At 42.2% G+C, this 24,541-nt stretch overlaps 1 protein-coding gene across 1 annotated transcript in view; it reads left to right on the top strand.

The window, feature by feature from the left end:
• The window catches only part of imp3 (IMP U3 small nucleolar ribonucleoprotein 3), a 276,423-nt gene that overhangs the window by 79,240 nt on the left and 172,642 nt on the right, over positions 1-24,541 (top strand). Inside the window, exon 3 of the mRNA XM_078561507.1 lies at positions 19,157-19,231. Within this exon, the coding sequence (XP_078417633.1) occupies positions 19,157-19,231 (75 nt within the window). The remainder of the gene's footprint in view (positions 1-19,156; positions 19,232-24,541) is intronic.

Here is a 24,541-nt window from a genome sequence, read left to right as displayed (position 1 = left end):
ATGGATGGAGCCGAGGTTCTTGAGTGTTGATGGAGCTGCACTCATTCAGGCAAATGGGGATTATTCCATCACATTCCGACTTGTGCCTTGTAGATGGTGAACAAATTTTGGGGAGTCAGGAAGTGAGTTACTCGCCACAGAAGTCCCAGCCTCTGCTCTGTTCATGGCTGATTCAGCTAAGTTTCTGGTAAACAATAACTCCCAGGGCGTTGATGGTGGGAGGGGTTTCTGTGATGCTCATGTCACTGAATGTCAAGGAGAGTGAGTTAAATTCTTTTTTATTGGAGATGGTCATTGCCCAACAGTTGTGTGGCGCAGATATTACTGGCCACTTATTAGCCCAAGTGAGAATGTTGTCCACATCTTGCTATGTATAGGCATGGACTGCATCAGCATCTGAGGAGTTGTGAATAGAACTGAATGCTGTGCAATTGTCTGAACATCCCACTTCTGACCTTATGTTGGAGGGAAGATCATAGATGAAGCAACTGAAGGTGGTTAGGCCTGGGACAGTTGAACTCCTGTAGCAATGTCCTGGAGCTGAGATGATTGGCCTCCAACCACCACAACCGTCTTCCTTTGTGCGAGGTATGACTCCAACCAGTTGGAGAGTTCTTGCCTTAATTGCTAATAACTTTAGTTTTGCTCGGGCACCTTGATGCCACCCTCGATTGAACGCTGCCTTGTTGTCAAGGGCAGTAGATCTCGCTTCACCTCTGGAATTAGTGTTTGGACTAAAGCTGTAATGAGGTCAGGAGCCATGTCATCCTGGCAGAGCTCAAACTGAGTATCAGTGACCAGGTGAATACGAGTGAGTACGTGCTGCTTGACAGCACTGTCAACAGCACTCTCCCTTCACTTGGCTGATGATTGAGAGTAGATGATGGGCAATAATTGGCTGGATTGGATTTGTCCTGTTTTTTTTGTGGACAGGATATACCTGGGCAATTTTCCATATTGTCAGTGTTTGTTGCTGTACTGGAACAATTTGGATAGAAGCACAGCCAGAATGTTATCAGGGCTCATAACCTTTGCTGTATTTCATGTGCTCAACCATTTCTCGATATCATGTGGAGTGAATCAAGTTGGCTGAAGACTGACACCAGTGATGGTGGGGATCTCAGGGGAGGCCAAAATGTATCATCAGCAATTATGGCTGAAGATGATTGCAAATGTGGCAGCCTTGTATGTTAGACTGACATGCTAAGCTCCCCCTTTGTTGAAGATGGGAGGTTTGCGCAGCCACCTCTTCTGGTTAGTTGTTTAATTTCCATCTCTACTCATAACTGAATGTAGCAGGACGGCAGAACTTTGATCTGATCTGGTTGTGATATCATTTAGGTCTGCCGTGATGGGATTTAAACTCTCGTCTCCAGACCCTCAGCCTGGGCAACCAGATTACTGATGCAGTAAAATTGCCACTGTGCTACCGACCCAGATAATGCAATTGTTGATCTTGTGATCATACTGTGTGAAGACAACCAGTTTTTGTTGCCTAATGCTTGCTACACGAGTTAGTCATCAAACCCCTTATGATTGAGGAAGTTACAGTGAGTTGCGCTTGCATATTGAATACTGGTGCAGTGAATTAATAATGTACAGTGAATTGCACAAGTATTGGGCTGTCACAGAATGCTACTGACGCCCAAACCACTCACGACTTTCAAAAGTGGGTATGGCTGGAAGCAAGTGCCAAAGTGGCCCTAGACTGGCAATACATTTAATTCTTTGGAGTATAGCTTGCAGGGACCAAACATGCCCTGTTCAGTCCACAACTGACCATAAGATAGTAATTGAATTTTAAAAGTGGTAGCTGGGCAAAAATATCATCTTAATGGATGTCTGCCAACTCTCTGTGAGCTAAAATATATTTTTAGAGCTTAAATTTTTGAGTTTTTTCTAATGTAGTCATTCCCTTGGTGCTGAATTACGACTTGCATGGTTTTGTTTCAAAAATACTTTTAATTTGTTAATGAAGTTGGAACAAGATTGCATGAAGTTGGAACAGGATAAAAATACTATTTTTGTGATTTGATTTTCAAACTGAAAGTGATTGAAAGATATTGTCGGATGAGGACACAGAGTGTTCAAAGATACGTGATGAGCTTTAGTTGATTAGACGATCAGTACCTTTTGGCCTTTTGGGCATGTTAATTGGTTTCTTCACACAGTGTAGACCATTGTCCAGCTTAAATGCAGGGTTGGCTGGTTTTAATTTGGCTAGTAGGAATTGGAGAGTTGCTAGTTGTGAACTTTGCTTGATCAACTTTTGGGAAATCTCTCATTTCTATTTAGTATCTTCGTTTTTTGATGACATGTTAGAGATCAAGTAGTTGCTGTGTAGGTAAATCACAAGCTTGAACCCCAGTGTTTTTTAACTTTGTTATCGAATACAAATTTTCCTTGGTACTGTTAACTCTTTGGGGGGCAGTGTTTTCTGTTGATGTAGTTGGTGAATGTACAAAGTAGGAAATGCCTAGAGTAATCAACACTTGGTGAGGCAGGGATTAATCAAGGACAGTCAGCATGATTTTGTTAAGGGGCGGTCATGTTTGACCAGTTGATTGAATTTTTCGAAGAGGTGACCAGGTGTGTAGATGAGGGCAATGCATTTGACATAGTCTACTTGGACTTCAGCAAGGCTTTTGATAAGGTCCCGCATGGGAGAGGGCTAAAGAAGGTAAGAGCCCATGGGATCCAAGGCAATTTGGCAGATTGGACCCAGAATTGGCCGAGTTGCAGGAAGCAGAGGGTGATGGTCGAGGGGTGTTTTTGTGACCGGATGCCTGTGTCCAGTGGGATTCCACATGGATCGGTGTTGGGTCCCTTGCTGTTCATGGTATATATAAACAATTTAGACTTGAATGTAGGAGGGTTGATCAATAAATTCGCGGATGACACGAAAATTGGTGGGGTGGTAAATAGTGAGGAGGATAGCCTTGGATTACAGGAGGATATAGATGAGCTGATCAGATGGACTGATTGGTGGCGAATGGAACTTAATCCAGATAAGTGTGAGGTGATGCACTTGGGCAGGACAAACAAGGCACGGGAATACACGATGAATGGTAGGATCCTGGGAAGTACCTAGGATCAGAGGGACCTTGGTGTTCATGTCCACCGGTCCCTTAAGGTAGATAAGGAGGTTAAGAAGGCATATGGGATCCTTGCCTTTATTAGCCGAGGCATAGAATATAAGAGCAGGGAGGTCATGTTGGAACTGTATAAAACGCTGGCTCGGCCACAGCTAGAGTATTGTGTGCCGTTCTAGAATACGCATTAAAGGAAGGATATGATTGCACTAGAGAGAGTGCAGAGGAGATTTACCAGGATGTTGCCTGGACTGGAGAGTTTTAGTTATGAGGAGATTTTGGAAAAACTGGGGTTATTTTCCCTGGAGCAGAGGAGATTGAGGAGGAACATGATTGAGGTGTATAAAATTATGAGGGGTATAGATAGGGTAGACAGGAAGGAACTTTTCCCCTTGGTGGAGGGGTCAATAACCAGGGGACATAGATTTAAGGTAAGAGGCAGGAGGTTTAGAGAGAATGCGAGGAAGAATTTTTTCACCCAGAGGATGGTGGGAATCTGGAACTCGCTGCCTGAAAGGGTGGCAGAGGCAGAAACCCTCATAATATTTAAGAAGTATTTGGATGTGCACCTGCGATGCCATGGCATATAAGGCAATGGGCCTAGTGCTGGAAAATGGGATTTGAATAGTTAGGTACTTGGTTGACCGGCGCAGACTCGATGGGCCAAAGTGCCTTTTTCTGTGCTGTGGACCTCTATGACTCTAATTATGCTCATAAATCTTGCTGGTGTATCTGAAGGGAAGGCTTGTACTTGTGAAGAGTTGTCGAACTCTTCCTTGAACTATTCCACTGTTCGGCTATTTGACAAAGACCATGGGGCAAATTTATTGATGTCAGGTCCATTGATCAATTGCTACCACTGTTCATGTAAGATTCTCTGAACTTGAGTCTGACTGAAGATTTACATAATGCTCACAATTCTGAAGAAACTCTTCTAACACCTTTCTCTTAGTTCTGGGCATACAGCAGAAACCTTGCTGTTTGATTGGTGGTCCTTACCTCCTAACTTGTCGCTGCATTTTATACTGTGTAAGATCTGTGCTTGTTGCTGAATCCTGATATATGCTTTGCATGCAGCTGGGAGGTTTTCCTGAATCCTGTAAAGTTTAAGTCAGACCGTGCAAGATCTATGTATTGGTAATTGGTGCCAGTACTGTAGGTCTTTGGCAATATGGAAGCAGCTTCTCGCTCTTTCTATGCCCCTGTTCTCCTTAGTGCAATTAACCGTAACTCTTTCTGTTTGACTAATATTACCACGGTCATTCCTTTTCTGAACTTTAAGCAGCGAGCTTCAATTTTCCCTTACTCTCTGTATCCTCATTCATCTCCTCTTTCAGGTATTCTCTTCCTCCCTCAAAATCAGGTGTTTTAGATAGAGAGTTTGGTGTCTCCTAATTATTGCCATTTGTTTTACTCTAACATCTCTCTTATTTTTTTCAGCCTTGGTACTGTCCTGTGCTATTAGCCTTAACTGTGCACCTGCATTGCTCAGTTTAAAAAAAACAGGATTCCACTGTAGAAACAAAACAAGCATGACAAAAGGGACAACATTAGACACAGTAGTACGCAAACCTGTTTGTGACTCATTCCTTTCATTACACAAATCTATTTTCCATCTATTTACTGACACCCACTGTCTTTTATTCTGATAAGGATCACTTTCGGTTGCCTAAGTTAGCTCACCTTAGTTGCTGAAATTTTTTTCTGATCAAATATATAAGTGACTACTTTTTGTGTCTCGAAGCTTGCAGCCCCTCTTCCTCTCTCCCATGGTTGTTAATTTGACAAGTTAAAAATTGTGACGCAGGCATGTGTTAATCCAAAACTCCTGTGACAAAGTTTAACCATAAATTATAGCAAAAAAAACAATACCTGTAAAAGCTAAACGCCTGAAGTTGATCAGTGCTAGGTATTATGGCAGCAAGGGAAAAAGTTGAGAAATACTTTGCTATATTTTTATTTATTAATTAGCTTTAGTGACAAAAGCAGTTATAAAGGGGTATTCCCTATTTCAGTTTCTTGGATAAAATTACAGAAGCAAACATGCATAAAGGAAATTGCATAATGGAAACAGTGACTCGAGAAATGAATGCTTTATCCTCATGGGCATTCACATTTTAAAAATTAAATTGATAAGTTTAACTTGGTAAGTTTAAAAATATAGCACCTGATTCAGATTTCTAATTTTGGGAGACCAGAAAGAGAAATGAGCTGCAATCTGAGGGCAGATTCCAGTCAGATGTCTTGGTTTACTCAAACAGGGAGTGGCTCATGCTGTCACAAGTTGAATATTCTTCATGTTGTGAACAGGCATTCTAGTTTGTATTTTAAAGAGGGCTTTATGTATAACTAATGCATCATGTTGTGTGCACTTTGGCTCTTTGTACATTATGGTGCCCTATATTTTCATCAGATCAATCCCCTATTGGCACCGAGAAAGTCTGCAACCATCACATATTTCCTATGCACCTGAAAACCTAGGTAACGTGTCTGTTTTGTTCCGTGCCCTGAGGCTAAATTGACACAGACAAACGAGTTGCAAATCATAGTAAACTGAAACTCTTAGATGACACATGGAGAGCATTAATTGATTGCGAAACTGCATTCAGTTACGAAATTTAATTCACATTCAGAAAGGAGGTTAAGGTAGAATAATTGTAGCTCACGTGTTGACTTGCGCAGAGGAATATAGGTGCTGCTTGTTTTTGAGATATTTTTGCATGCCGATGCTTCAGTACTGTATGAAGATAGCTTTTGGTAACTGTTGAATCCTTGTCGCCAGTTTGTTGGGACTTGTGAATCCCAGTTGCATGCCCAATTGATCAGCAGACATTTCTTAGGTGGGACACATTCTGTTCATTTAGAAAGGTACTCAGCAGCTGCACTTGTTCCTTTCACATCAAACCCTATCTCCATGCTTCTGGCTACTGACTACAGAGGTAGTCCGCATTAGTCTTCTGTTGGTTACACAAGGTCATGTGATCTTCCTTTATAACATCCTTCTTAAAGGTATACCACACACTTGGATAAAGCCATAATTACCACAGTAACTAAATGTTTTAATGTCAAAATATTTTGACGACATGATTACATTTTTGTAAAAGAAATTGCCTTGCAGTGTAAGCAATTGTTTCTAAGACATTACATCCTTCCCAAGCTATAAATCGCATGATGCCGCAGACTTTGGTTTGGGCTATGTGCTAGTTTAATCTAACTAATTTTTTTTTCCATTCATTTATGGGATGTGGGATTCGCTGGCTAGGCCAGCATTTATTGCCCATCCCTAGTTGCCCTTGAGAAGGTGGTGGTGAGCTGCTGCCTTGAACTGCTGCAGTCCCTGTGGTGTAGGTACACCCACAGTGCAGTTAGGGAGGGAGTTCCAGGATTTTGACCCAGCGACAGTGAACGAATGGTGATAAATTTATTGCTTCAAATTGATTGCAGCAGTTTCACCACCAATGACAAACCTAAAACCAGCAGTGTTTAAACATTTAAGCTTAATAGACATTACGTGGAGGCGGTTGCGTAGTGGTATTGTCACTAGAGTAGTATTCCAGAGACCAAGGGTAATGCTCTGGGGATGTGGGTTTGAATCCCACCACGGCAGAATTTGAATTCAATAAAAATCTGGAATTAAAAGTTTAGTGACGACTGTGAAACCATTCCTGATTGTAAAAACCCATCTGGTTCACTGATGTCCTTTAGGGAAGGAAATCTACAGTCTTTACCTGGTCTGGCCAACATGTGACTCCAGACCCACAGCAATATGGTTGACTCTTAAATGGCCTAGCAAGCCACTCAGTTGAATCAAACCACAACAAAGTCTAAAAAGAATATCCCAGACGGACCACCTGTCATTGACCTAGGCACCTGAAATGACAACAGCAAACTCAGCCCTGTCAGCCCTCCTTAGTAATGCCCTTGTGCCAAAATTGGGAGAGCTGCCTCACAGACTAGTCAAGCAACAGCCTGACATAGTCATTGTCATGGAATCATACATCACAGGCAATGCCCCAGACTCCTCCATCCCTGGGTAGGTGCTGTCCCACCGTCGGCTCAGACCTACAGAGGTGGCGGCACAGTGGTATGCAGTCGGGAGGGAGTTGCTCTGTGAGTCCTCAGCCTCGTCTCCGGACCCCATGAAGTCTCATGGCATCAGATCAAACACAGGCAAGGAAACCACCTGCTGATTACCACGTAAGCACCCTTCCTCAGCTGATAAATCAGTGCTCCTCCATGTTGAACACCACTTGGGGAAGCACTGAGGGTGGCAAGGGCACAGAATATACTTTGGGTGAGAAACTTTAATGTCCATAACCAAGAGTGGCTCGGTAGCACCACTGCAGACCAAGCTGGCCTAAAGAACATGGCTGCTCGACTGAGTCTGCAGCAGGTGGTGAGGGAACCAACAAGAGCGAAAAACATGCTTGACCTCGTCCTCACCAACCTGCCTGCCGCAGATGCATCTGTCCATGACAGTATCAGGAGGAGTGACCACTGCACAGTCCTTGTGGAGACGAAGTCCTTTCCTTCACTTTGAGGATCCCTCCATCATGTTATGTGGCATGACCACCATGCTGAATGGGATAGATTTTGAACAGATCTAGCAACTCAAGACTGGGCCTCCATGAGGCGCTGTGGGCCATCAGCAGCAGCAGAACTGTAATCAAACACAATCTGTAACCTCAAGGCACGGCATATCCCCCACTCTACCATTACCACCAAGCCAGGGGATCAACCCTGGTTCAATGGAGAGTGCAGGAGGGCATGCGTGACAAACAGCATAAGCAGCAAGTGATATACAGAGCTAAGTGATTCCACAAACAACAGATCAGATTTAAGCTTTGCAGTCCTGTCACATCGAGTCGTAAATGGTGGTGGACAATTAAACAATTCGCTGGAGGAGGAGGCTCCACAAATATCCCCATCAGTAATGATGGGCCGAATGGCCTGCTCCTGCTCCTATTTTCTATGTTTCTATGCTGGAATTGCTCAGCTGATCAGGCAACACTTGTGGGGAGAGTGAAGAATTAATGTTTCAGGTTGATGACCTCATTAGTACTGGTAAATGTGACAGACATGAGGTTTTAAACAAGTACACAGGCTGGGAGTGGGAGAAAGAACAAAAAGGGCTGTCAGTGTGATAGGGTGGTAGGATGAAAGGGATGATGGTGCAAGGCAAAGGCAGGTGGGACAACTAAAGAAACTAAAAAGTGGATCTAAAGGAAGCGTAAATTGGAATAACAATATCATATGCAATAGCTGCTGTCTGCAATTAACAGGGACAGTGATTATGATCTGAAGTTATTGAACCTGAAGTTGAGTCCAGAAGGCTGTAAATTGCCCGATAGAAATAATGAGGTGCTGTCCTTCGAGCTTGCATTGAGCTTCTTTAGAATACTGTAGAGGCAGAAGAGAAAAGATCAGCATGGGAGTGAGACGGAAAATTAAAATGGCAAGCAACCAAAAACTCAGGGTCTTGCAGACTGAATCGAGATCTGTGTTTGGTCTCTCAACACAGAGGAGACTACATCATGAGCAGAAGGCTAATGGAATGCTATGCTTTATTATGAGAGAGATTGAACATAAAAGTAAGGATGTTATGCTTCAGTTATACAGGGCATTGGTGAGGCCATACCTCGAATACTGTGTGCAGTTTTGGTTTCCTCATTTAAGGAAGGATATAAATGCAATGGAGGCGGTTCAGAGGAGGTTTACTAGATTGATACCTGGAATGAGTTGGTTGTCTTATGAGGAAAGGTTGGACAGTCTGGGCTTGTTTCCACTGGAGTTTAGAAGAGTGAGGGGTGATTTGATTGAAGTATACAAGATCCTGAACAGCCTTGACAAGGTAGATGTCAAAAGGATGTTTCCTCTTGTGGGTGTGTCCAGAACTAGGGGGCACTGTTTTAAATTTAAGGGTTGCCCTTTTAGGACACAGATGAGGAGAAATTTTTCCGCTGAGGATTGTGCAACTTTGGAATTCTCTGCCTCAGAAGATGGTGGAGGCGGGGTCATTGAATATTTTTAAGGCAGTGGTGGATAGATTCTTGTTAGGCAAGGGAACCAAAGGTTATCAGGGTTAAATGGGAATGTGGAAATCGAAACACAAGAAGGTCAGCCATGATCTTATTGAATGGCGGAGCAGGCTCGAGTGGCCGAATGGTCTACTCCTGTTCCTATTTCTTTTGTTCTTATGATTACAATATCTTTTAATTGAAAGAGGTATAGGTAAATTGCTGTTTCATCTAAAAGGCATGTTTTGGGTCCTCTTCGGTAGAAATTGAGGAGGTCAAAGGGCAGGTGTTGCATCTCCTTAGTTTGCATGGGAAGGTGCAATGGGAAGAAGAATGTGTGTTGGGCATGATGGAAAAGTAGACCAGGATGTCATGAGGGGAACGGTCCCTTTGTCAGCAGCTGTAATTATAATGTTTGAGTTGTTCCTGAAAGACGGAGTGTTGCTTGTTGAACAACAACAACTTGAATTTATATAGTGCATTTAACTTAGTATGATGTCCCAAGGTGCTTAACAGAAGTGATAGTAATGAAAACACAAAGGCACAGAATGAGTTATCCGGGAAGATGACCAAAGCTCGATTAAAGAGGTAGGTTTTAAAGAGCACCTTAAAAGAGAGAGAACATAATAAGAACATAAGTAAAAGGAGCAGAAGGAGGCCATTTGGCCCCTCGAAACTTCTCTGCTATTTAGTAAGATCGTGGCTGGTCTGATTGTGGCCTTAACTCCACTTTCCTGCCTGCCCCCAATAACCCTTGACTCCCTTGTAGATTAAAATTCTGTCTAACTGAGCCTTGAATATATTCAATGACCCAGCCTCCACTGCTCTCTGGGTAGTAAATTCCAAAGATTAACGACCCTCTAGGGTACTAGGTAGAAAATTAGCAAGCAGGGCCTCAAATGTAGTAATCACCTGATTACTCCCAATACCATGTGCCACTGAGTACAGAAATAAGAGGATAAGGCATATAAATTTGTGGCTGGGAAGATGTCATAGGAGGGAGGAATCTAAAATTCCTGGGACGCTGGGACTGGCTCTGGGGGAGATGGCACCTGTACAAGCCGGATGGGTTGCACCTGAACAGAGCTGGGACTGAGTTCCTTGTGGGGTGTTTTGCTAGTGCAGTTGGGAGGGCTTTACAGGGGTGTGGGAACCAAGAGAAAATATTAGAGAGAAATACCAGGGTGCACAAAATACTGGGAGGGACAGATAGCACTAGTGTAGAGAATAGTAAGTTAATAGATGAAGTCGGGGTGAGGGAGAAAATAACAAAATCTAAATCAGGGCTACTATGCATGTATGTGAATGCACGGAGTATAGTAAATAAGATTGGGGAGTTACAGGCGCAGATTGCCATGTGGAAAAATGATGTTGTGGCAAACAGGGACCTGGTTCAAAGAAGGGCAGAAATGAGTGTTGAATATTCCTGGGTACAAGGTGTTCAGAAAAGATAGGAAAGGGAGGAAAGGAGGGGGGGTGGCGGTTTTGGTTAAGGAGAGCATTACAGTGCTGGATAAAGAGGATGTCCCAGAAGGTACAAGGACCGAATCAATTTGGCTGGAGCTAAGGAACAAAAAGGGTGCAATTGCTTTGCTCGGTGCGGTCTATAGACTGCGAGGAGGACAATGTAGAACTTAAATGTGACATAGACAAGTTGGTAGAGTGGGCAGATAGGTGGCAGATGAAGTTCAATGTGGAGAAGTGTGAGGTGATGCATTTTGGTAGGAAGAACATGGACAGATGATATAAAATAAGGGGTGAAATTTTGAAGCAGAAAGACCTGGGTGTATATATTTATAGATCATTGAAGGTGGCAGGACAGGTGGAAAGGGCAGTTAATAAAACATATTGTATCCAGGGCTTTATTCATAGGGGCATAGAGTAGAAGAGCAAGGAGGTTATGCTGAATTTATATAGGCCCCTTGTTAGATCTCAGCTGGAGTATTGTGTACAGTTCTGGGTGCCACATTATAGGAAGGATGTGAACACATTGGAGAGAGTGCAAAAAAGGTTTACAAGAATGGTTCCAGGAATTAGAAACTTTAGTTACGAAGATAGATTGCAGAGGTTGGGGCTGTTCTCCTTGGAGAGAAGAAGGATAAGAGGAGATTTAATAGAGATGTTCAGAATCATGAGGGGATTGGACAGAGTAGATAGGCAGAAGCTGTTCCCACAAGGATCAAGAATGAGAGGGCACAGATTAAAGTGATTTGCCAAAGAAGCCAATGTGAGGTGAGAAAAATACTTTCACACAGTGAGTGGTTCGGGTCTGGAATGCACTGCCTGTAAGTGTGGTGGAGGCAGGTTCAATTGAGGCATTCAAGAGGGCATTAGATGATTATTTGAATAGAAATAATGTGCAGGGGTACAGGGAAAAGGCAGGGCAAGGCACTTGGTCATAATGCTCATTTGGAGAGCCGGTGCAGACATGATGGGCCGAATGTTCTGCTTCTGTGCCGTTAAAATTCTGTGCTTCTGTGAATCTGAGAGAAGAAATTCTTCCTCATTTTTGTCTTGAATGGGCGACCCATTATTTTGAAACTGTGCCTCCATGTTCCAGGTTTCTCCAAGGAGGCAAACATCCTCTTAGCATCTACTTTGTCAAGCCCCCTCAGAATCTTATGTTTCGAAAGAGTCACCTCTCATTCTTCTAATCTCCAGTGAGTATAGGCCCAACCTGCTCAACCTTTCCTCACAAGACAACCCGTTCATCCTGAGGATCAACCTAGCGAACCTTCCTTGAACCGCCTCCTATGCAAGCATATCCCTCCTTAAATAGGAGACGAAAACTATACGCAGTACTCTAGGCGTCATCTCACCAATACTCTGTGCAGTTGTAACAAGACTTCCCTACTTCAACTCCTTGCAATGAAGGCTAACATTCTGTTTGTCTTCCTAATTATTTGCTGTATCTGCGTGATAACTTATTGTGATTCATGTATGAGGACGTTCAGATCCCTCAGTACCAAAGCATTATGTAGTCTCTCTCCATTTAAGTAATATTCTGCTTTTCTATTCCTCATACCAAAGTGGATAACCTCACATTTTCCCGCATTATACTCCATCTGTTTTACCCATTCACCTATCCTTATTGCTTTGCAGACTTTTTGTACCCTCCTCACAACTTGCTTTCCTACCTATCTTTGTATTGCCAGCAAATTTGGCTACAGAGTCACAATGTGGATTCCACCCACTAAGAGGCACAACGGACATGATCTTCACCATGCGGAAACTGCAAGAGAAATGCAGGGAACAGCACCAATCCTTGTACATAGCCTTCTTTGACCTCACAAAAGCCTTCGACACTGTCAACCGCGAAAGATTATGGAGCATCCTCCTCTGTTTTGGTTGCCCCCAAAAGTTTGTCACCATCCTCCGCCTGCTCCACGATGACATGCAAGCAGTGACCCTGACCAATGGATCCACCACAGGCTCAATCCACGTTTGGACTGGGGCCAAGCAAGGCTCTGTCATTACACAGACACTCTTCTCGATCTTCCTTGCCGCAATGCTCCATCTCTCCCTCAGCAGGCTCCCTGCTGGAGTGGAGCTAAACTACAGAACAGGCGGGAACCTATTCAACCTCTGCCGCCTGCAGGCCAAATCCAAGGTTGTCCCATGCGCTGTCATTGAACTACAGTATGCAGATGATGCTTGTGTCTGCTCACGCTCGGATGCTGAACTCTAAGCCATCGTCAACACCTTCACCGAGGTGTAAGAGAGCATGGGTCTTACACTAAACATCTGTGCCCCACCCCCACCATGCCCCGGACACCGCACTGACCCTGGTTACCAAAATCCACGACGAGGTCTTGGACACTTGCCCTACCTTGGAAGCCTACTGTCAACAAGGGCAGACATTGATGACGAGGTTCAACAGCGCCTTCAGTGTGCCAGCACAGTCTTCGGCCACCTGAGGATGAGAGTGTTTGAAGAGCAGGACCTGAAATCTGGCAACAAGCTCAGTCTACAGAGCAGCAGAGACACCCGCCTTCCTCTATGGCTCAGAGACGTGGACTATGTACAACAGGCACCTCAAAACTCTGGAGAAGTACCACCAGTGCTGTCTCTGCAAGATCCTGCAAATCCGTTGGCAGGATAGGTGCACCAACGTCAGTGTTCTCGCTCAGGCCAACATCCCCAGCATCGAAGCATTGACCACGCTTGATCAGCTCTGCTGGGCAGGCCACATTGTTCACTTGCCTGCCATGAGACTCCCGAAACAAGTGCTAGACTCAGAGCTTCAACATGGAAAGTGAGACCCAGGAGGGCAGAGGAAACGCTTCAAGGACACCCTCAAAGCCTTCTTGAAAAAGTACAACATCCCCACCGACATCTGGGAATCCCTGGCCCAACACTGTCATAAGTGGAGGGAAAGCATCCGAGAAGGAGCTGAACTCCTTGAGTCTCATCGCCAAAGGGTAGCTGAAGCCAAGCGTCAACAGCAAAAGGAGCGGGTGGCAACTCAGGCACTCCACCCACCTGTTCCCCCTACCACCATCTGCCCCACTTGTGACAGATTGTACCCACAGATTGTAGGTAGTGCATTGGACTCTTCAGTCACCTGATGTCATGCAACCATACTAATTTTCATAATGTTATTGTGATTTTTTGTAAAGTAGGAATAGTGGGGTCTGGATAGTCTATGTGTGTGTGTGAAGGACTTAATTGAATTAAAGACAGCTGGTCTGAAGGCTTTGATGTATCAGAAGAGAAGCTAGGTTTGAAATGCTAAATACGCAAACATGACTGAAGTTTTAGAATGTGAGATGTAAAGGAAAATTTGCATTTTTAGATAAATCAGAGTAGTTTGAATTTCAAAAGAAAGGACGAAATGTTATACTTAGCCAGAAGAAGCCAAACAGTATTTATTTTTCCCAAAGCTTACTGATAAAATTGGCACTATAAAAGACTTTTATTATTCGATAGGTAAAGTCCAAAGACTTATTGAAACAATGAAATTTGCATTCAAAGGGGAAAATATGTATAAAGGAGTGACGGCTATGTGTAAGAGGAAGGCATTCTAAGATCTAACAACTGTGAAAAGCCTCCAGCCTCTATGTACCAAGCTGCTGCCTACAGGAACCGAAGCTAAGAGAGTTCACTGTGAATATCCATGTCCAGGGCATCGTGTGCTTTGCTTAGGTCTGTTAAAATCTATTTTGTTTTTACTGTTGCCTTAATGGGGGTGTAACTGGGAGTCAGGTCAATTAGGGGAGCTAGGAGTTATCATAGTAGTAATTTGTAGACCTATGTATTTGCTCAAAATTATTTATTTTAGTAATAAAATTTTAATTTAGTTTTGTAAAAAAAACCTCTAAGACTCAATGGACTTATTACTACTGAATTCAAGGCATGCATCTCTAAATAAAAATACAAATTGCAAAACAGTTGTGGCAGTTGTTTTTAAGTTTCCCTCTGGGATTTGAACAGCTTAACATTTACCATCTGCTGTGCCATAATACCTGAGAACTAATTTTTAGTGTGGAAGCAAGTCATCCTCGACCCCGAGGGATGCTTAAGAAAGAGAAGAAAAATTTTGTATCCTCCTCACAACTTGCTTTCCTGACTATCTTCGTATTGTCAGCAAATTTAGCTACAGTACACTCGGCCCCTTCATCACAGCCGTTAATATAGATTGTAAATAACTGTGACCCAGCTGATCCCGGTGGAACTCTGCTAGTTATAGTTTGCCAACCTGAAAATTACCCATTTATCCCGACACTCTGTTTACTGGTAGTTAGCCGATTCTCTGTCTGTATCACCACCAACACAGTCATAGACACCTTGTGCAGTAACCTTTTATGTGGCACCTTATTGAGTGCCTTTTCGAAATCAAAATATACTAACGGTTCTTCTTTATCGACCCTGCTTGTTACCCCCTTGAAGAACTGTTAATAAATTTGTCAAACACTATTTCCCTTTCATAAAACCATGTTGACTCTGCTTGATCATATTATTTTCCAAATATCCTGCTACTACTTCCGTAATGATGGATTACAGCATTTCCTAAATGACAAACGTTAGGCTAACTGGCCAATAATTTCCTGCTTTTTGTCTCTTACTTGAAAAGGGGTGTTACCCTTGTGGTTTCCAATCCACTGGGAGAGAGAAAGAGAGCCAGAGAGGTTTAGTGAGGGGTCTTTGAGTTGAGTGCCAAGGCTGCTAAAAGATGTGGACAACAGTATTTTGCATGAGCACAAGTTTATGTGTGATGGAAGATGAGATGCTGACCAAGAGAGCATTTAAATATTCAAGTCTAGAGGTAACAAAGAAATGGATGAGGGTTTTGGCTGCAGATGAGCTGACACAGGGCTGGAGTTGAATAATGTTATGGAATTGGAAGTGGGCAGCCTTGGTGATCATGTGGATATGGTGCCTGAAACTCAAGTTGGAGTTGAACATTACACTGAGGTTGAGAGTGGTCTTATTCAGCTTAACACAGTTGCCAAAGATGAAAACAGTTGTTTGGGTTTAGAGTATATGGTGGGGACCAAAGACAAGTTGAAAGGGAGGTAGGTTAGAATGAGCAAGCGGAACAGAAATTGAGTTGACTGATTTCAAGCCATCAGCTCTTTATGAAAAGATCTAGAGGGTAACAGGCCAGAGGGATGGGTACAGGTGGATGAGAATTCTGAAGATGAGAGCTAAATGTCTGCTTTTTGGGGATGGGGCTGGAAGACTACACGTCAAAGAAATAGGTGTGAAGGCTACAGAAGAAGAACTCCGTATTGCACCGAGCTTGAAATTTGTTAAGATGTTGCATAAGGGGATGAAGCTGAGACCTTTGCTAGGACAGATGGTTCAGGTAAGAGAGCAGAAGGCTGATGTGGATAATGAAAACATGGCAAAGGGTGAAATAGGAAGCAGGATGCAGTGATAATTGTACCATTGAATGTTTTAAAGCTGGTGCACTTAATGTTTAACTTGTCTGAGTTCTAAACCGGTTAAGAACATCTAATGGCAGACTAAGTGCCAGTCACCAGCACACTTTTTTATTGCCAGGAATGGTGTCATGGCGTGGAGGGCAACATCAAGATAATGGGCATAACCAGGAGCATTTTATATTGAAAGAAAAATAGATTAGCGAGGTATATATCATATCAGTGGAAAGCTCTTTGACAATCTGTGTTGAAATATTTATTGAATGTGCTGTTTTGTGTGGACCCTGAGGTTGTCCATTTAAACAGAGTAATTTGAATTCCTGTCCTAATATATTGTAATTCTGTCCAGCACAGTATTGACATATTTTTCCCTTGTTTCAGATAACACATTAAAGAACCTCTGTGTGTCTGCTCCACTGAGAGTAAAGGGTCCCATAGCACTTTACAAAGAGAATATTCCTGTAGCCCAGGATGATTATTTTCCCCTCTACCGTTGGCAAAGCCAGATTATCTGGTCATTGATTAGCTGTTTGTGAGACCTTGCTGAGCGTAAAACTTTTTCCTGCAAAACAGTGACTGCACTTCAGAAGTAATTAAATTGGTTGTAAGATGCCTTGGGAAGACTGAGAGTGTGCCAGGTGCCTAACAAATGCAATTTCTTTCTTCTTTAACTCTATCACTGTTGTCTTTTTGGGCTAGTAATTAAGCATACTGAGAGGGAACAAGATGAAATTGACGTTTGTTAGACATAGGGAATCTGCTTCATTTTCTGGGTTGACACTGCTGCCGTTTAAAATAAAGCCTATTGCGTGCACAAAAATGGGGAACTTTGTGGCATAGAAACTTTTTGAAGCAAAATATTTATTGCAGCATATTTTATACGCAGTCAGCTGTTAAATTAGTGACTTGTCAGAACCGTTGGACATGGCACGCCAAAATTAGTGTGCAGCAGAGGAACTGGGTGTCTTAGTGTAGAAACATAGCAATGTAGAAAATAGGAGCAGGAGTAGGCCATTTGGCCCTTCAAGCCTGCTCCACCTTTCATTATGATCATGGCTGATCATCCAACTCAATAGCCTGTTCCCGCTTTCTCCCCATGTCCTTTGACCCTTTTCACCCCAAGAACTATATCTAATTCCTTCTTGAAAACATACAATGTTTTGGCCTCATCTACTTTCTGTGGTAGTGAATTCCATAGGCTCCCCACTCTCTGGGTGAAGAGATTTCTCCTAATCTCAGTCCTAAATGGTCTACCCCGTATCCTCAGACTGTGAACCCTGGTTCTGGACTCCCCCACCATTGGGAACATCTTTCCTGCGTCTACCCTGTCTAATCCTGTTAGAATTTTATAGGTTTCTATAAGATCCCCCCCTCATTCTTCTGAACTCCAGCAAATATAATCCTAACCGACTCACTCTCTCCTCATATGTCAGTCCCGCCATCACAGAAATCAGTCTGATAAATCTTCGCTGCACTCCCTGTATAGCTAGAACATCCTTCCTCAGATAAGGAGACCAAAACTGCACACAATATTCCAGGTGTGGTCTCACCAAGGCCCTGTATAATTGCAGCAAGACATCCCTGCCCCTGTACTCAAATCCTCTGGCTATGAAGGCCAACATACCATTTACCTTCTTTACCGCCTGCTGCACCTGCATGCTTACCTTCAGCAACTGGTGAACTGGTGTACGAGCACACCCAGGTCTCGTTGCACATTCCCCTCTCTCAATTTATAGCCATTCAGATAATAATCTGCTTTCCTGTTTTTGCTACCAAAGTGGATAACCTCACATTTATCCACATTATACTGCATCTGCCATGCCTTTGCCCACTCACTCAGCTTGTCCAAATCACACTGAAGCATTTATGCATCCTCCTCACAGCTCAGCCTCCCACACAGCTTTGTGTCATCTGCAAATTTGGAGATATTACATTTAAAATGTACTGGAGGTTAATAGACTGTATAAAAATACAGTCTATTAACCTCTAGTACTAAGATAGACAGGGATACAAGTTCTGTGGTCATGCCTGTGCACTCCAAGCTGCACAGTATATTAACCTCTACAGGATGCACTGCAGCAACTTGTCAAGGCTTCTTGGGCAGAAGCTCCCAGACCAATGACCACCATCACCTTGGCATCCCAAGGGCAGCAGATGCATTGGAAACACCACCTTTATGTTACACACAATCCTAACTTGGATCTGTATTATCATTCCTCCTTCATTACTGGGTCACAATCTTGGTACTTCCTACCTCACCGCATTGTGTGAGTATCATCAGCACACACAAACTGCAGTGGTTCAAGAAGGACCACCACTACTATCCCACCTTTATGCAATTAAGGATGAGAAATAAATTCCGTCCTTACTAGTAGTGCCCACAACTGAGGAGGATCTGAACAAAGAAGTTCTCTCGACTCTTCCTGCACTTTCTCCTTCGAAACACTCAGCGATATGCCTTAGCTCCATCATTGAGACAGTGCCTCCCCTTCTATCGTTATGACATTGTTGCATTTGTTACGAGCTTTCTGAATGAGATTCTGAGGAATGGTAGAGGCAGCTATGTGCTATGGACATTTGTCCTTCTTGAAAGTGGATTGTTGCTCCCCAGACTCATTCTATAGAGGATCCTCAAGGTTTTAATTCTATTGGTCTCGACTGGAATGTGAAGCAGATCTGACATGTGAAAGGCCACTGCAGCACCCATTAATGTTGCAGTTTTTCACATCAAGTATGCCATGGACTGATGCCTTTTGCGTTTGCATGTTGAAACATATTACTTTTGAGACCAGATGTTGTTGACCAGACTGGGATTATCTGTACAGTAAAATATGAGTAAGCATACTCCATTTAGGTCCCGGTGAATGCAAAGCTGCTGCTCATGATGTTTTGTTGATGTACTTAGCAAATGAGAAATGTAGGAAACTGGCATGACTGTGGGTGCAATTAATATGGATGCACTGATGAGATAGTGATTGAAGTACGTGTTCAGGCTCAGCAATGCTTTATAGAGCAATTGGTTTTTGTCAGTCATGCTTTGATGGTACTTGATACTGCCAGATTTTGAGAACTTGTTTAATAAAACTGAAGGATTGTAGGGAGGGGTTAGTTCTTATTTCTTAGAATTAATTCAATTTAACTTTGGTCCTGTTTTCAATTTCAGATATTCAGCAGGCCTGATACCCACAAAGCAAGGCTTACACCTGTGTGAGAAAGTGTCAGCATCATCTTTCTGCAGGTATGAATTTATCACAAGCTCATGCACAATGAGACTAAGGTATAGTAATTATGTACATTAAGATTTTCAGCCCTGTCATGCTTCCAGCAATCATATAGACATCATTGCCAATTACTCATTGCTTGTTTGCAATCAATTCATATTCACATTCTACAATGGTGTTATGCATGAACCTTTATTCGTCAGCAGCATTTGTATAAAAGTTGTGTCTGCTATACATTGGTGTGATATGGGTTTGGACCCATGAAGAAGTAGCTACTTCGAGCTAAATGATGAGTATTACTTATGGGGGAAGAGGAATCACCACAGAGTTCAATCCTGTCTTAATCTATTGCCCACAAACTTGAATTTATAAGGGTAATTAGAACAGAAACTCAGGCTAATTTTCTGCTCCCTTAGCTGATGGTACTGAAACCAATTGTGTACATTCTAGCTCCGTGATCAGCTAACTTGGTACCCACATGGGATCAAGCCAGCACCTCTCTCATCTGAATGGCTCAATAACCGATGGTCTGAACCAACTGAGTTATTTGTTAGTTCTGTTTTGCTCAATTTTGTTTCCCAGACATTGCTACACACCTTCAGTTAATTTTTAAAAATCTTTCTCATTCAAAAGATAAAGTCAAACCATTGGATTTTGGTTGTCTCTTTGAGTTGGACATTGTTGAGTTGGACCAATTTTTACAAGTTGTTGGGCTAATTTATCACAGGGTTATGCTGTACCCCACAAACTCTTACTTTATACCCAACCTTATGAAGTCATAATTCCCAACCAATGAACAGAAAGAAAAGAAACACGAGCACTTACATAGCACCTTCCATGACCACCGATGTCTCGGTGTTTTACAGCCAATGAAGTGCAGTCATAGTTGTAATGTAGGAAACACAGCAGCCAATATGTGCATGAAGAACACTCACAAACTGCAATGTGATAATTTATGTTTTTTTTGTGATGTTGATTGAGGGCTAAATATTGCTCAGGGCGCCAGGGATAATTCCATTGCTCTCTGAAATAGTGCCAAGGGATCTTTTGCATCCCCCAGGCAGTTGGGGCCTCTGTTTAACATCTCATTTGAAAAATGGCAACTCTGTCAGTGCAGTACTCCCTCAGTACTGCACTGGAATGCCAGCCTTGACTTTTGTGCTCAAACCCCGAGGTGAGACCAGCACTCGCAACTTTGTGACTCAGAGGCAAGAACTGAGCCGCAACAGAAAAGAAACCCTCTTGCCATTGTTTCTGATAACCACTTGATGACTTGGCAAATTGGGAATTCATTCTTAACTGGCGTAAGTTTAATTGAAACTTATAAAATGATGAGATACGTGCTTCAAGTAATGGCTTATATTAAAGCCTTGAATGGACTTGGAGTTATTCAAATCATTTGTTGTACTAATCTTTTGTCAAGGTACTGGTTTCAAATAAATCGGAAAGAATCTTGATGCAAAGACAGCAATTTCTAAGCTGTACAAGTTAAAAACCTTGTACAAGAATTTCTCAGAATTCATATTTCTGCTCCTCTCTGGCATTGACTCCTGTTGCATATGGATCTCTGGGACTGCCGGTAACACTGAGTGAGCAACATTCAACAAAATCACAAACTTTTTGATGAAATAGTCATTGACAGACTATCACTATGCTATGTACATAGAATTTGTGGCCTTGGCATATATTCATGAAGTTCTGATTTTGAGCCAGGACTGAATTTGAATAGCTTGAGCTGTTACATTTTTTTTGAGGACAGTAATGGATTTTGGAGTGCTTAAGTATCTTCCTTCAAATATTTCCCTATTATTAAACAATTGGAGATTAAACTTATCTATTGCATCCCATCAGGCCACTTGTGTAACGGTTTTTAATAGTCTTTCCTTGCTACCAAATAACACATTTTGGACTGCATTCCTGAATCAGACCATGGGCACAAATGAAAAATGATGGAAACTCCTCATTGAATATACTACTGGGTTTGTATTAGTCATTTTTTCCAGAAAAAAGGTGGGATTCCTTATTGGGATGTTAAGCTGAAACATTTCATTTTTAAGTAGAATTTGTAATCTCTGAAGTCATAAACACAAAGTGGAGCATTCTGATGTTGTCATGTAGCATATGAGTTGTGCCTCCTGCAGTCGTCGTGTGGTAATATGCAGTTGGAGAAAAGCAGTGCCTTGTTGTATGCTTGTTGGCCACTCAGATATAAGCATCCTCCTGCTCAGGGTCTGTGATGGGCTTTTCTGCATTTTCTTCACGGTTCAATTCTCGGCACTTTACAATGGTGATGAAATCCTTCCTGAGATAGCAATCGACATACATGTATGATACAAGTGAGTTTTATCAAGTGCAGGAAGCAATTAGCGCTTAAATGTCATATAGCAAAAATAAAAATAATGCATGAAACTGTTCTTGCTTCCAAAACAGCTTGTTGTACTGCTATCAGTTTACTATACAGGACAAACTTATGGACTAACCCAGCAGCAGTAAATGTCCAGTGTTCCTAATGAAAAATTGCAAGTAAATGCTTTCTTCCCTGTGCCACGCCCATTGCTACTGAGCCAGCCAGAAAAAGGAAGCTGCATTTAATTTCACAATAAATCTCCTTTTCAGAACTATTACAAATGCGGTACAAGAGAGGAAGAAACAGAACAACAGCTCATATTTGTATAAAATTGATACATGTTCCAAACGTTGCACACAAGTAGTTAGATGCTGAGCCAAGAAAGGGGGTATAGGGTGGGATAACCAAAAGCCTGTACAAAGAGGTGGAAGGTACTTATGAATGAGAGGGAGATGGGAAAAGTAGAGGGGTTTATGGTGAGAGAGAGGTGGAGGAGGTGAAGAGGAGGTGTTTAGGGTGAGTGGCAGGGCAAAGTGTGGGAGCTTTGAAGGTAAGATTGTCAATGGCATTCATCCACTCTAATTCACCCTCCTCCTCAAGCCTTCCTCTGTTTATTTCTCAAACCTTTAGACTCATTGGTTACAGGGATACACTGTCCCATTGTTCACCAGATTCCCTTGCAACCAACAACCTTGTGAGCAAATATTCCATAACCTAAAAGACTAACTAGCAAAATGCCCTTTCCCAGCAAAATTTGGGCCATTTGTTAATGCAAAATAAATTATTTGTGCTATTAATTATAGTTTTGATGTTCATACGGTATGCATTCTGATGTGGCTTTTCTTGAAGTAAAAGTTGGCATCTTTTATTTTCCCCTTGCCTGTGTTTTGTTATTTGCTCCCTGCCAGTTTTTTGATAGTAAACATGAAGACATATTATGGTCTGCAGTGTATTTCAAATACCTCCTGTGATATCTTTGCAGGGCAGAAAAGAGAATCTATGCAGCACATGGCATTCAAAGTACCAAACTGAAACATGCTTATTCCAGTTTGACTATATATACATACATACACAAATGGCCACAAGTGGGTGCTATTACATTCTTCCGTCAATGAATACTTGCACAAAAGTTCAAATTCCATACAGCTTAGATACATTTATTGTTTTTCATTTATTTACAAATCTAACTTAGCCGTTGGTTTCCTATTCCTAAGAGGATACCTTCTTTCTTGTCCTAAAATTTCAGAACTTGGGAAGGACACTGACCCATCTGGGCATGAGTCTGTGGAGAAGCTTTCTCCGACAAAGAATGATTTTGCCCTTGAACTTCAGTTGAATTTTCCACTTTATCAGGCATATCTGTCTAACTCTGCATCGAATCTTAACTGGTTTCAGGCACAACTTGTGTTGGAGTAACTATTAGTACTCTATTCATATCCCAACTATCCAATTCATCAGACTCATTTGATTCTTCCCAACTTCCTTCTTATTCATGAATCTCTGAAGGTAAAACATGATCTATATGTACAAACCTAACCTTGTCACAACCAAACATCTTGACCAGATATGTATGAGGACCACATATTTTCATTACTTTTCCTGGTAGCCACTTCACCCACTTTTATGATATTCTTTCACCTTAAACTTCTGGTTCAACTTCAGACTTTTTTCTCTTACTCTACCCCTATCATGACTCTGTTTCTGCCTGGATTGTTTCTCTTCTACTGACTGTTGAAGCCACATTTAGCAATGAAAATCTTGTTCAAGGCTGTCTTCTAAGAAACAATTCAGCTGCCATTCTGCCAGTTGTATGTAATGTGAGGTGTGTACAATAAACAAAAAATTTACCAGTTTGTGATTCAATGACAACTGACATTTCTTCCAATTTCTATCCAGCATTTGTTTAACAAGAACATGTTTAACAATTTGTACTTTGTGCTCTGCTGCTCCATTTGAAGCAGGATGATACGGTGAAATTCTAGAGTTTTTACCCTGTTCATTCTCTCAAATTTTACAAACACTTCTGAATAAATCTGAGGTCTGCTGTCAGACACCAATTCCTCCATGAGTTCATTAGTTGCAAACAAACCACTCAATATATCTAGATTTTTGGCAATTGTTATTCAATTCATCAGGACACCCTCAACCCACTTCGAATGTCTATCACATTGAACAGCTGTTACCCTTCAAATTCTGCCAAATCTATGTGCAGCCTCGGCAACATTCTGGTTGGCCATTTCCATGATTGCAAAGGCACTGATGGCATCTTCTTTTCTGCTGCTTGACAAACTCTGCACAGTTTCACTGTGTATTCCATGTCTTTATCTAAGCTTGACTGCCAAAGATAGCTTTTCACTAGACTCTTTGACAAGCTCATCCCTAAGTGTGGATTGTGTTGATCACATAGTAACTGTGACCTGTACCTTTCAGGAATTACAACTCTGGCTCCTCACATAAGATAACCTTTACCAACAGATGACTCATTCTTACACACAAAAACTGGCCTGACTTCTAATTCCAGTATCTGTGTTGGACAACCATTTGCAATACAGTCGTACACCCTTACTAATACAAGGTTCCTTTGGGTTGTTCTCCCATGTAATCTGCTGTGACTGGCAACTAGTCGATGTGTGAAAAGAAAAATAAACCTTCCCTGTTGAGCTTTACCTCCGAGGGGGATGGTAATCTAGACATCGCATCGGCATTACGATGATCTTCCAGTTAATGTATTTAATGCCGTGCTGAAAAGCAGACAATATCAAAGCCCAATTCTGCAATCAGGCTGCAGCTAAAGTGGGCACTGGAGACTTTGGATTTAAAATAGCTGTGAGTGGTTTATGATTAGTTTGATCGTGAAATTACAGCTATACGAAATCTATGAAATCTTCTTACTCAAAAAATCAAAGACAATGCTTCATGTTCTATTTAAACATAATTCTACTCTCAGGCACTGGGGGTGTGTGACGCAAAGGCCCCTCCT

The sequence above is a fragment of the Cetorhinus maximus genome, chromosome 17, assembly GCF_964194155.1.
Source record: "Cetorhinus maximus chromosome 17, sCetMax3.hap1.1, whole genome shotgun sequence".
Taxonomy (NCBI): domain Eukaryota; kingdom Metazoa; phylum Chordata; class Chondrichthyes; order Lamniformes; family Cetorhinidae; genus Cetorhinus; species Cetorhinus maximus.
This window is presented reverse-complemented; position numbering and strand designations above follow the sequence as displayed.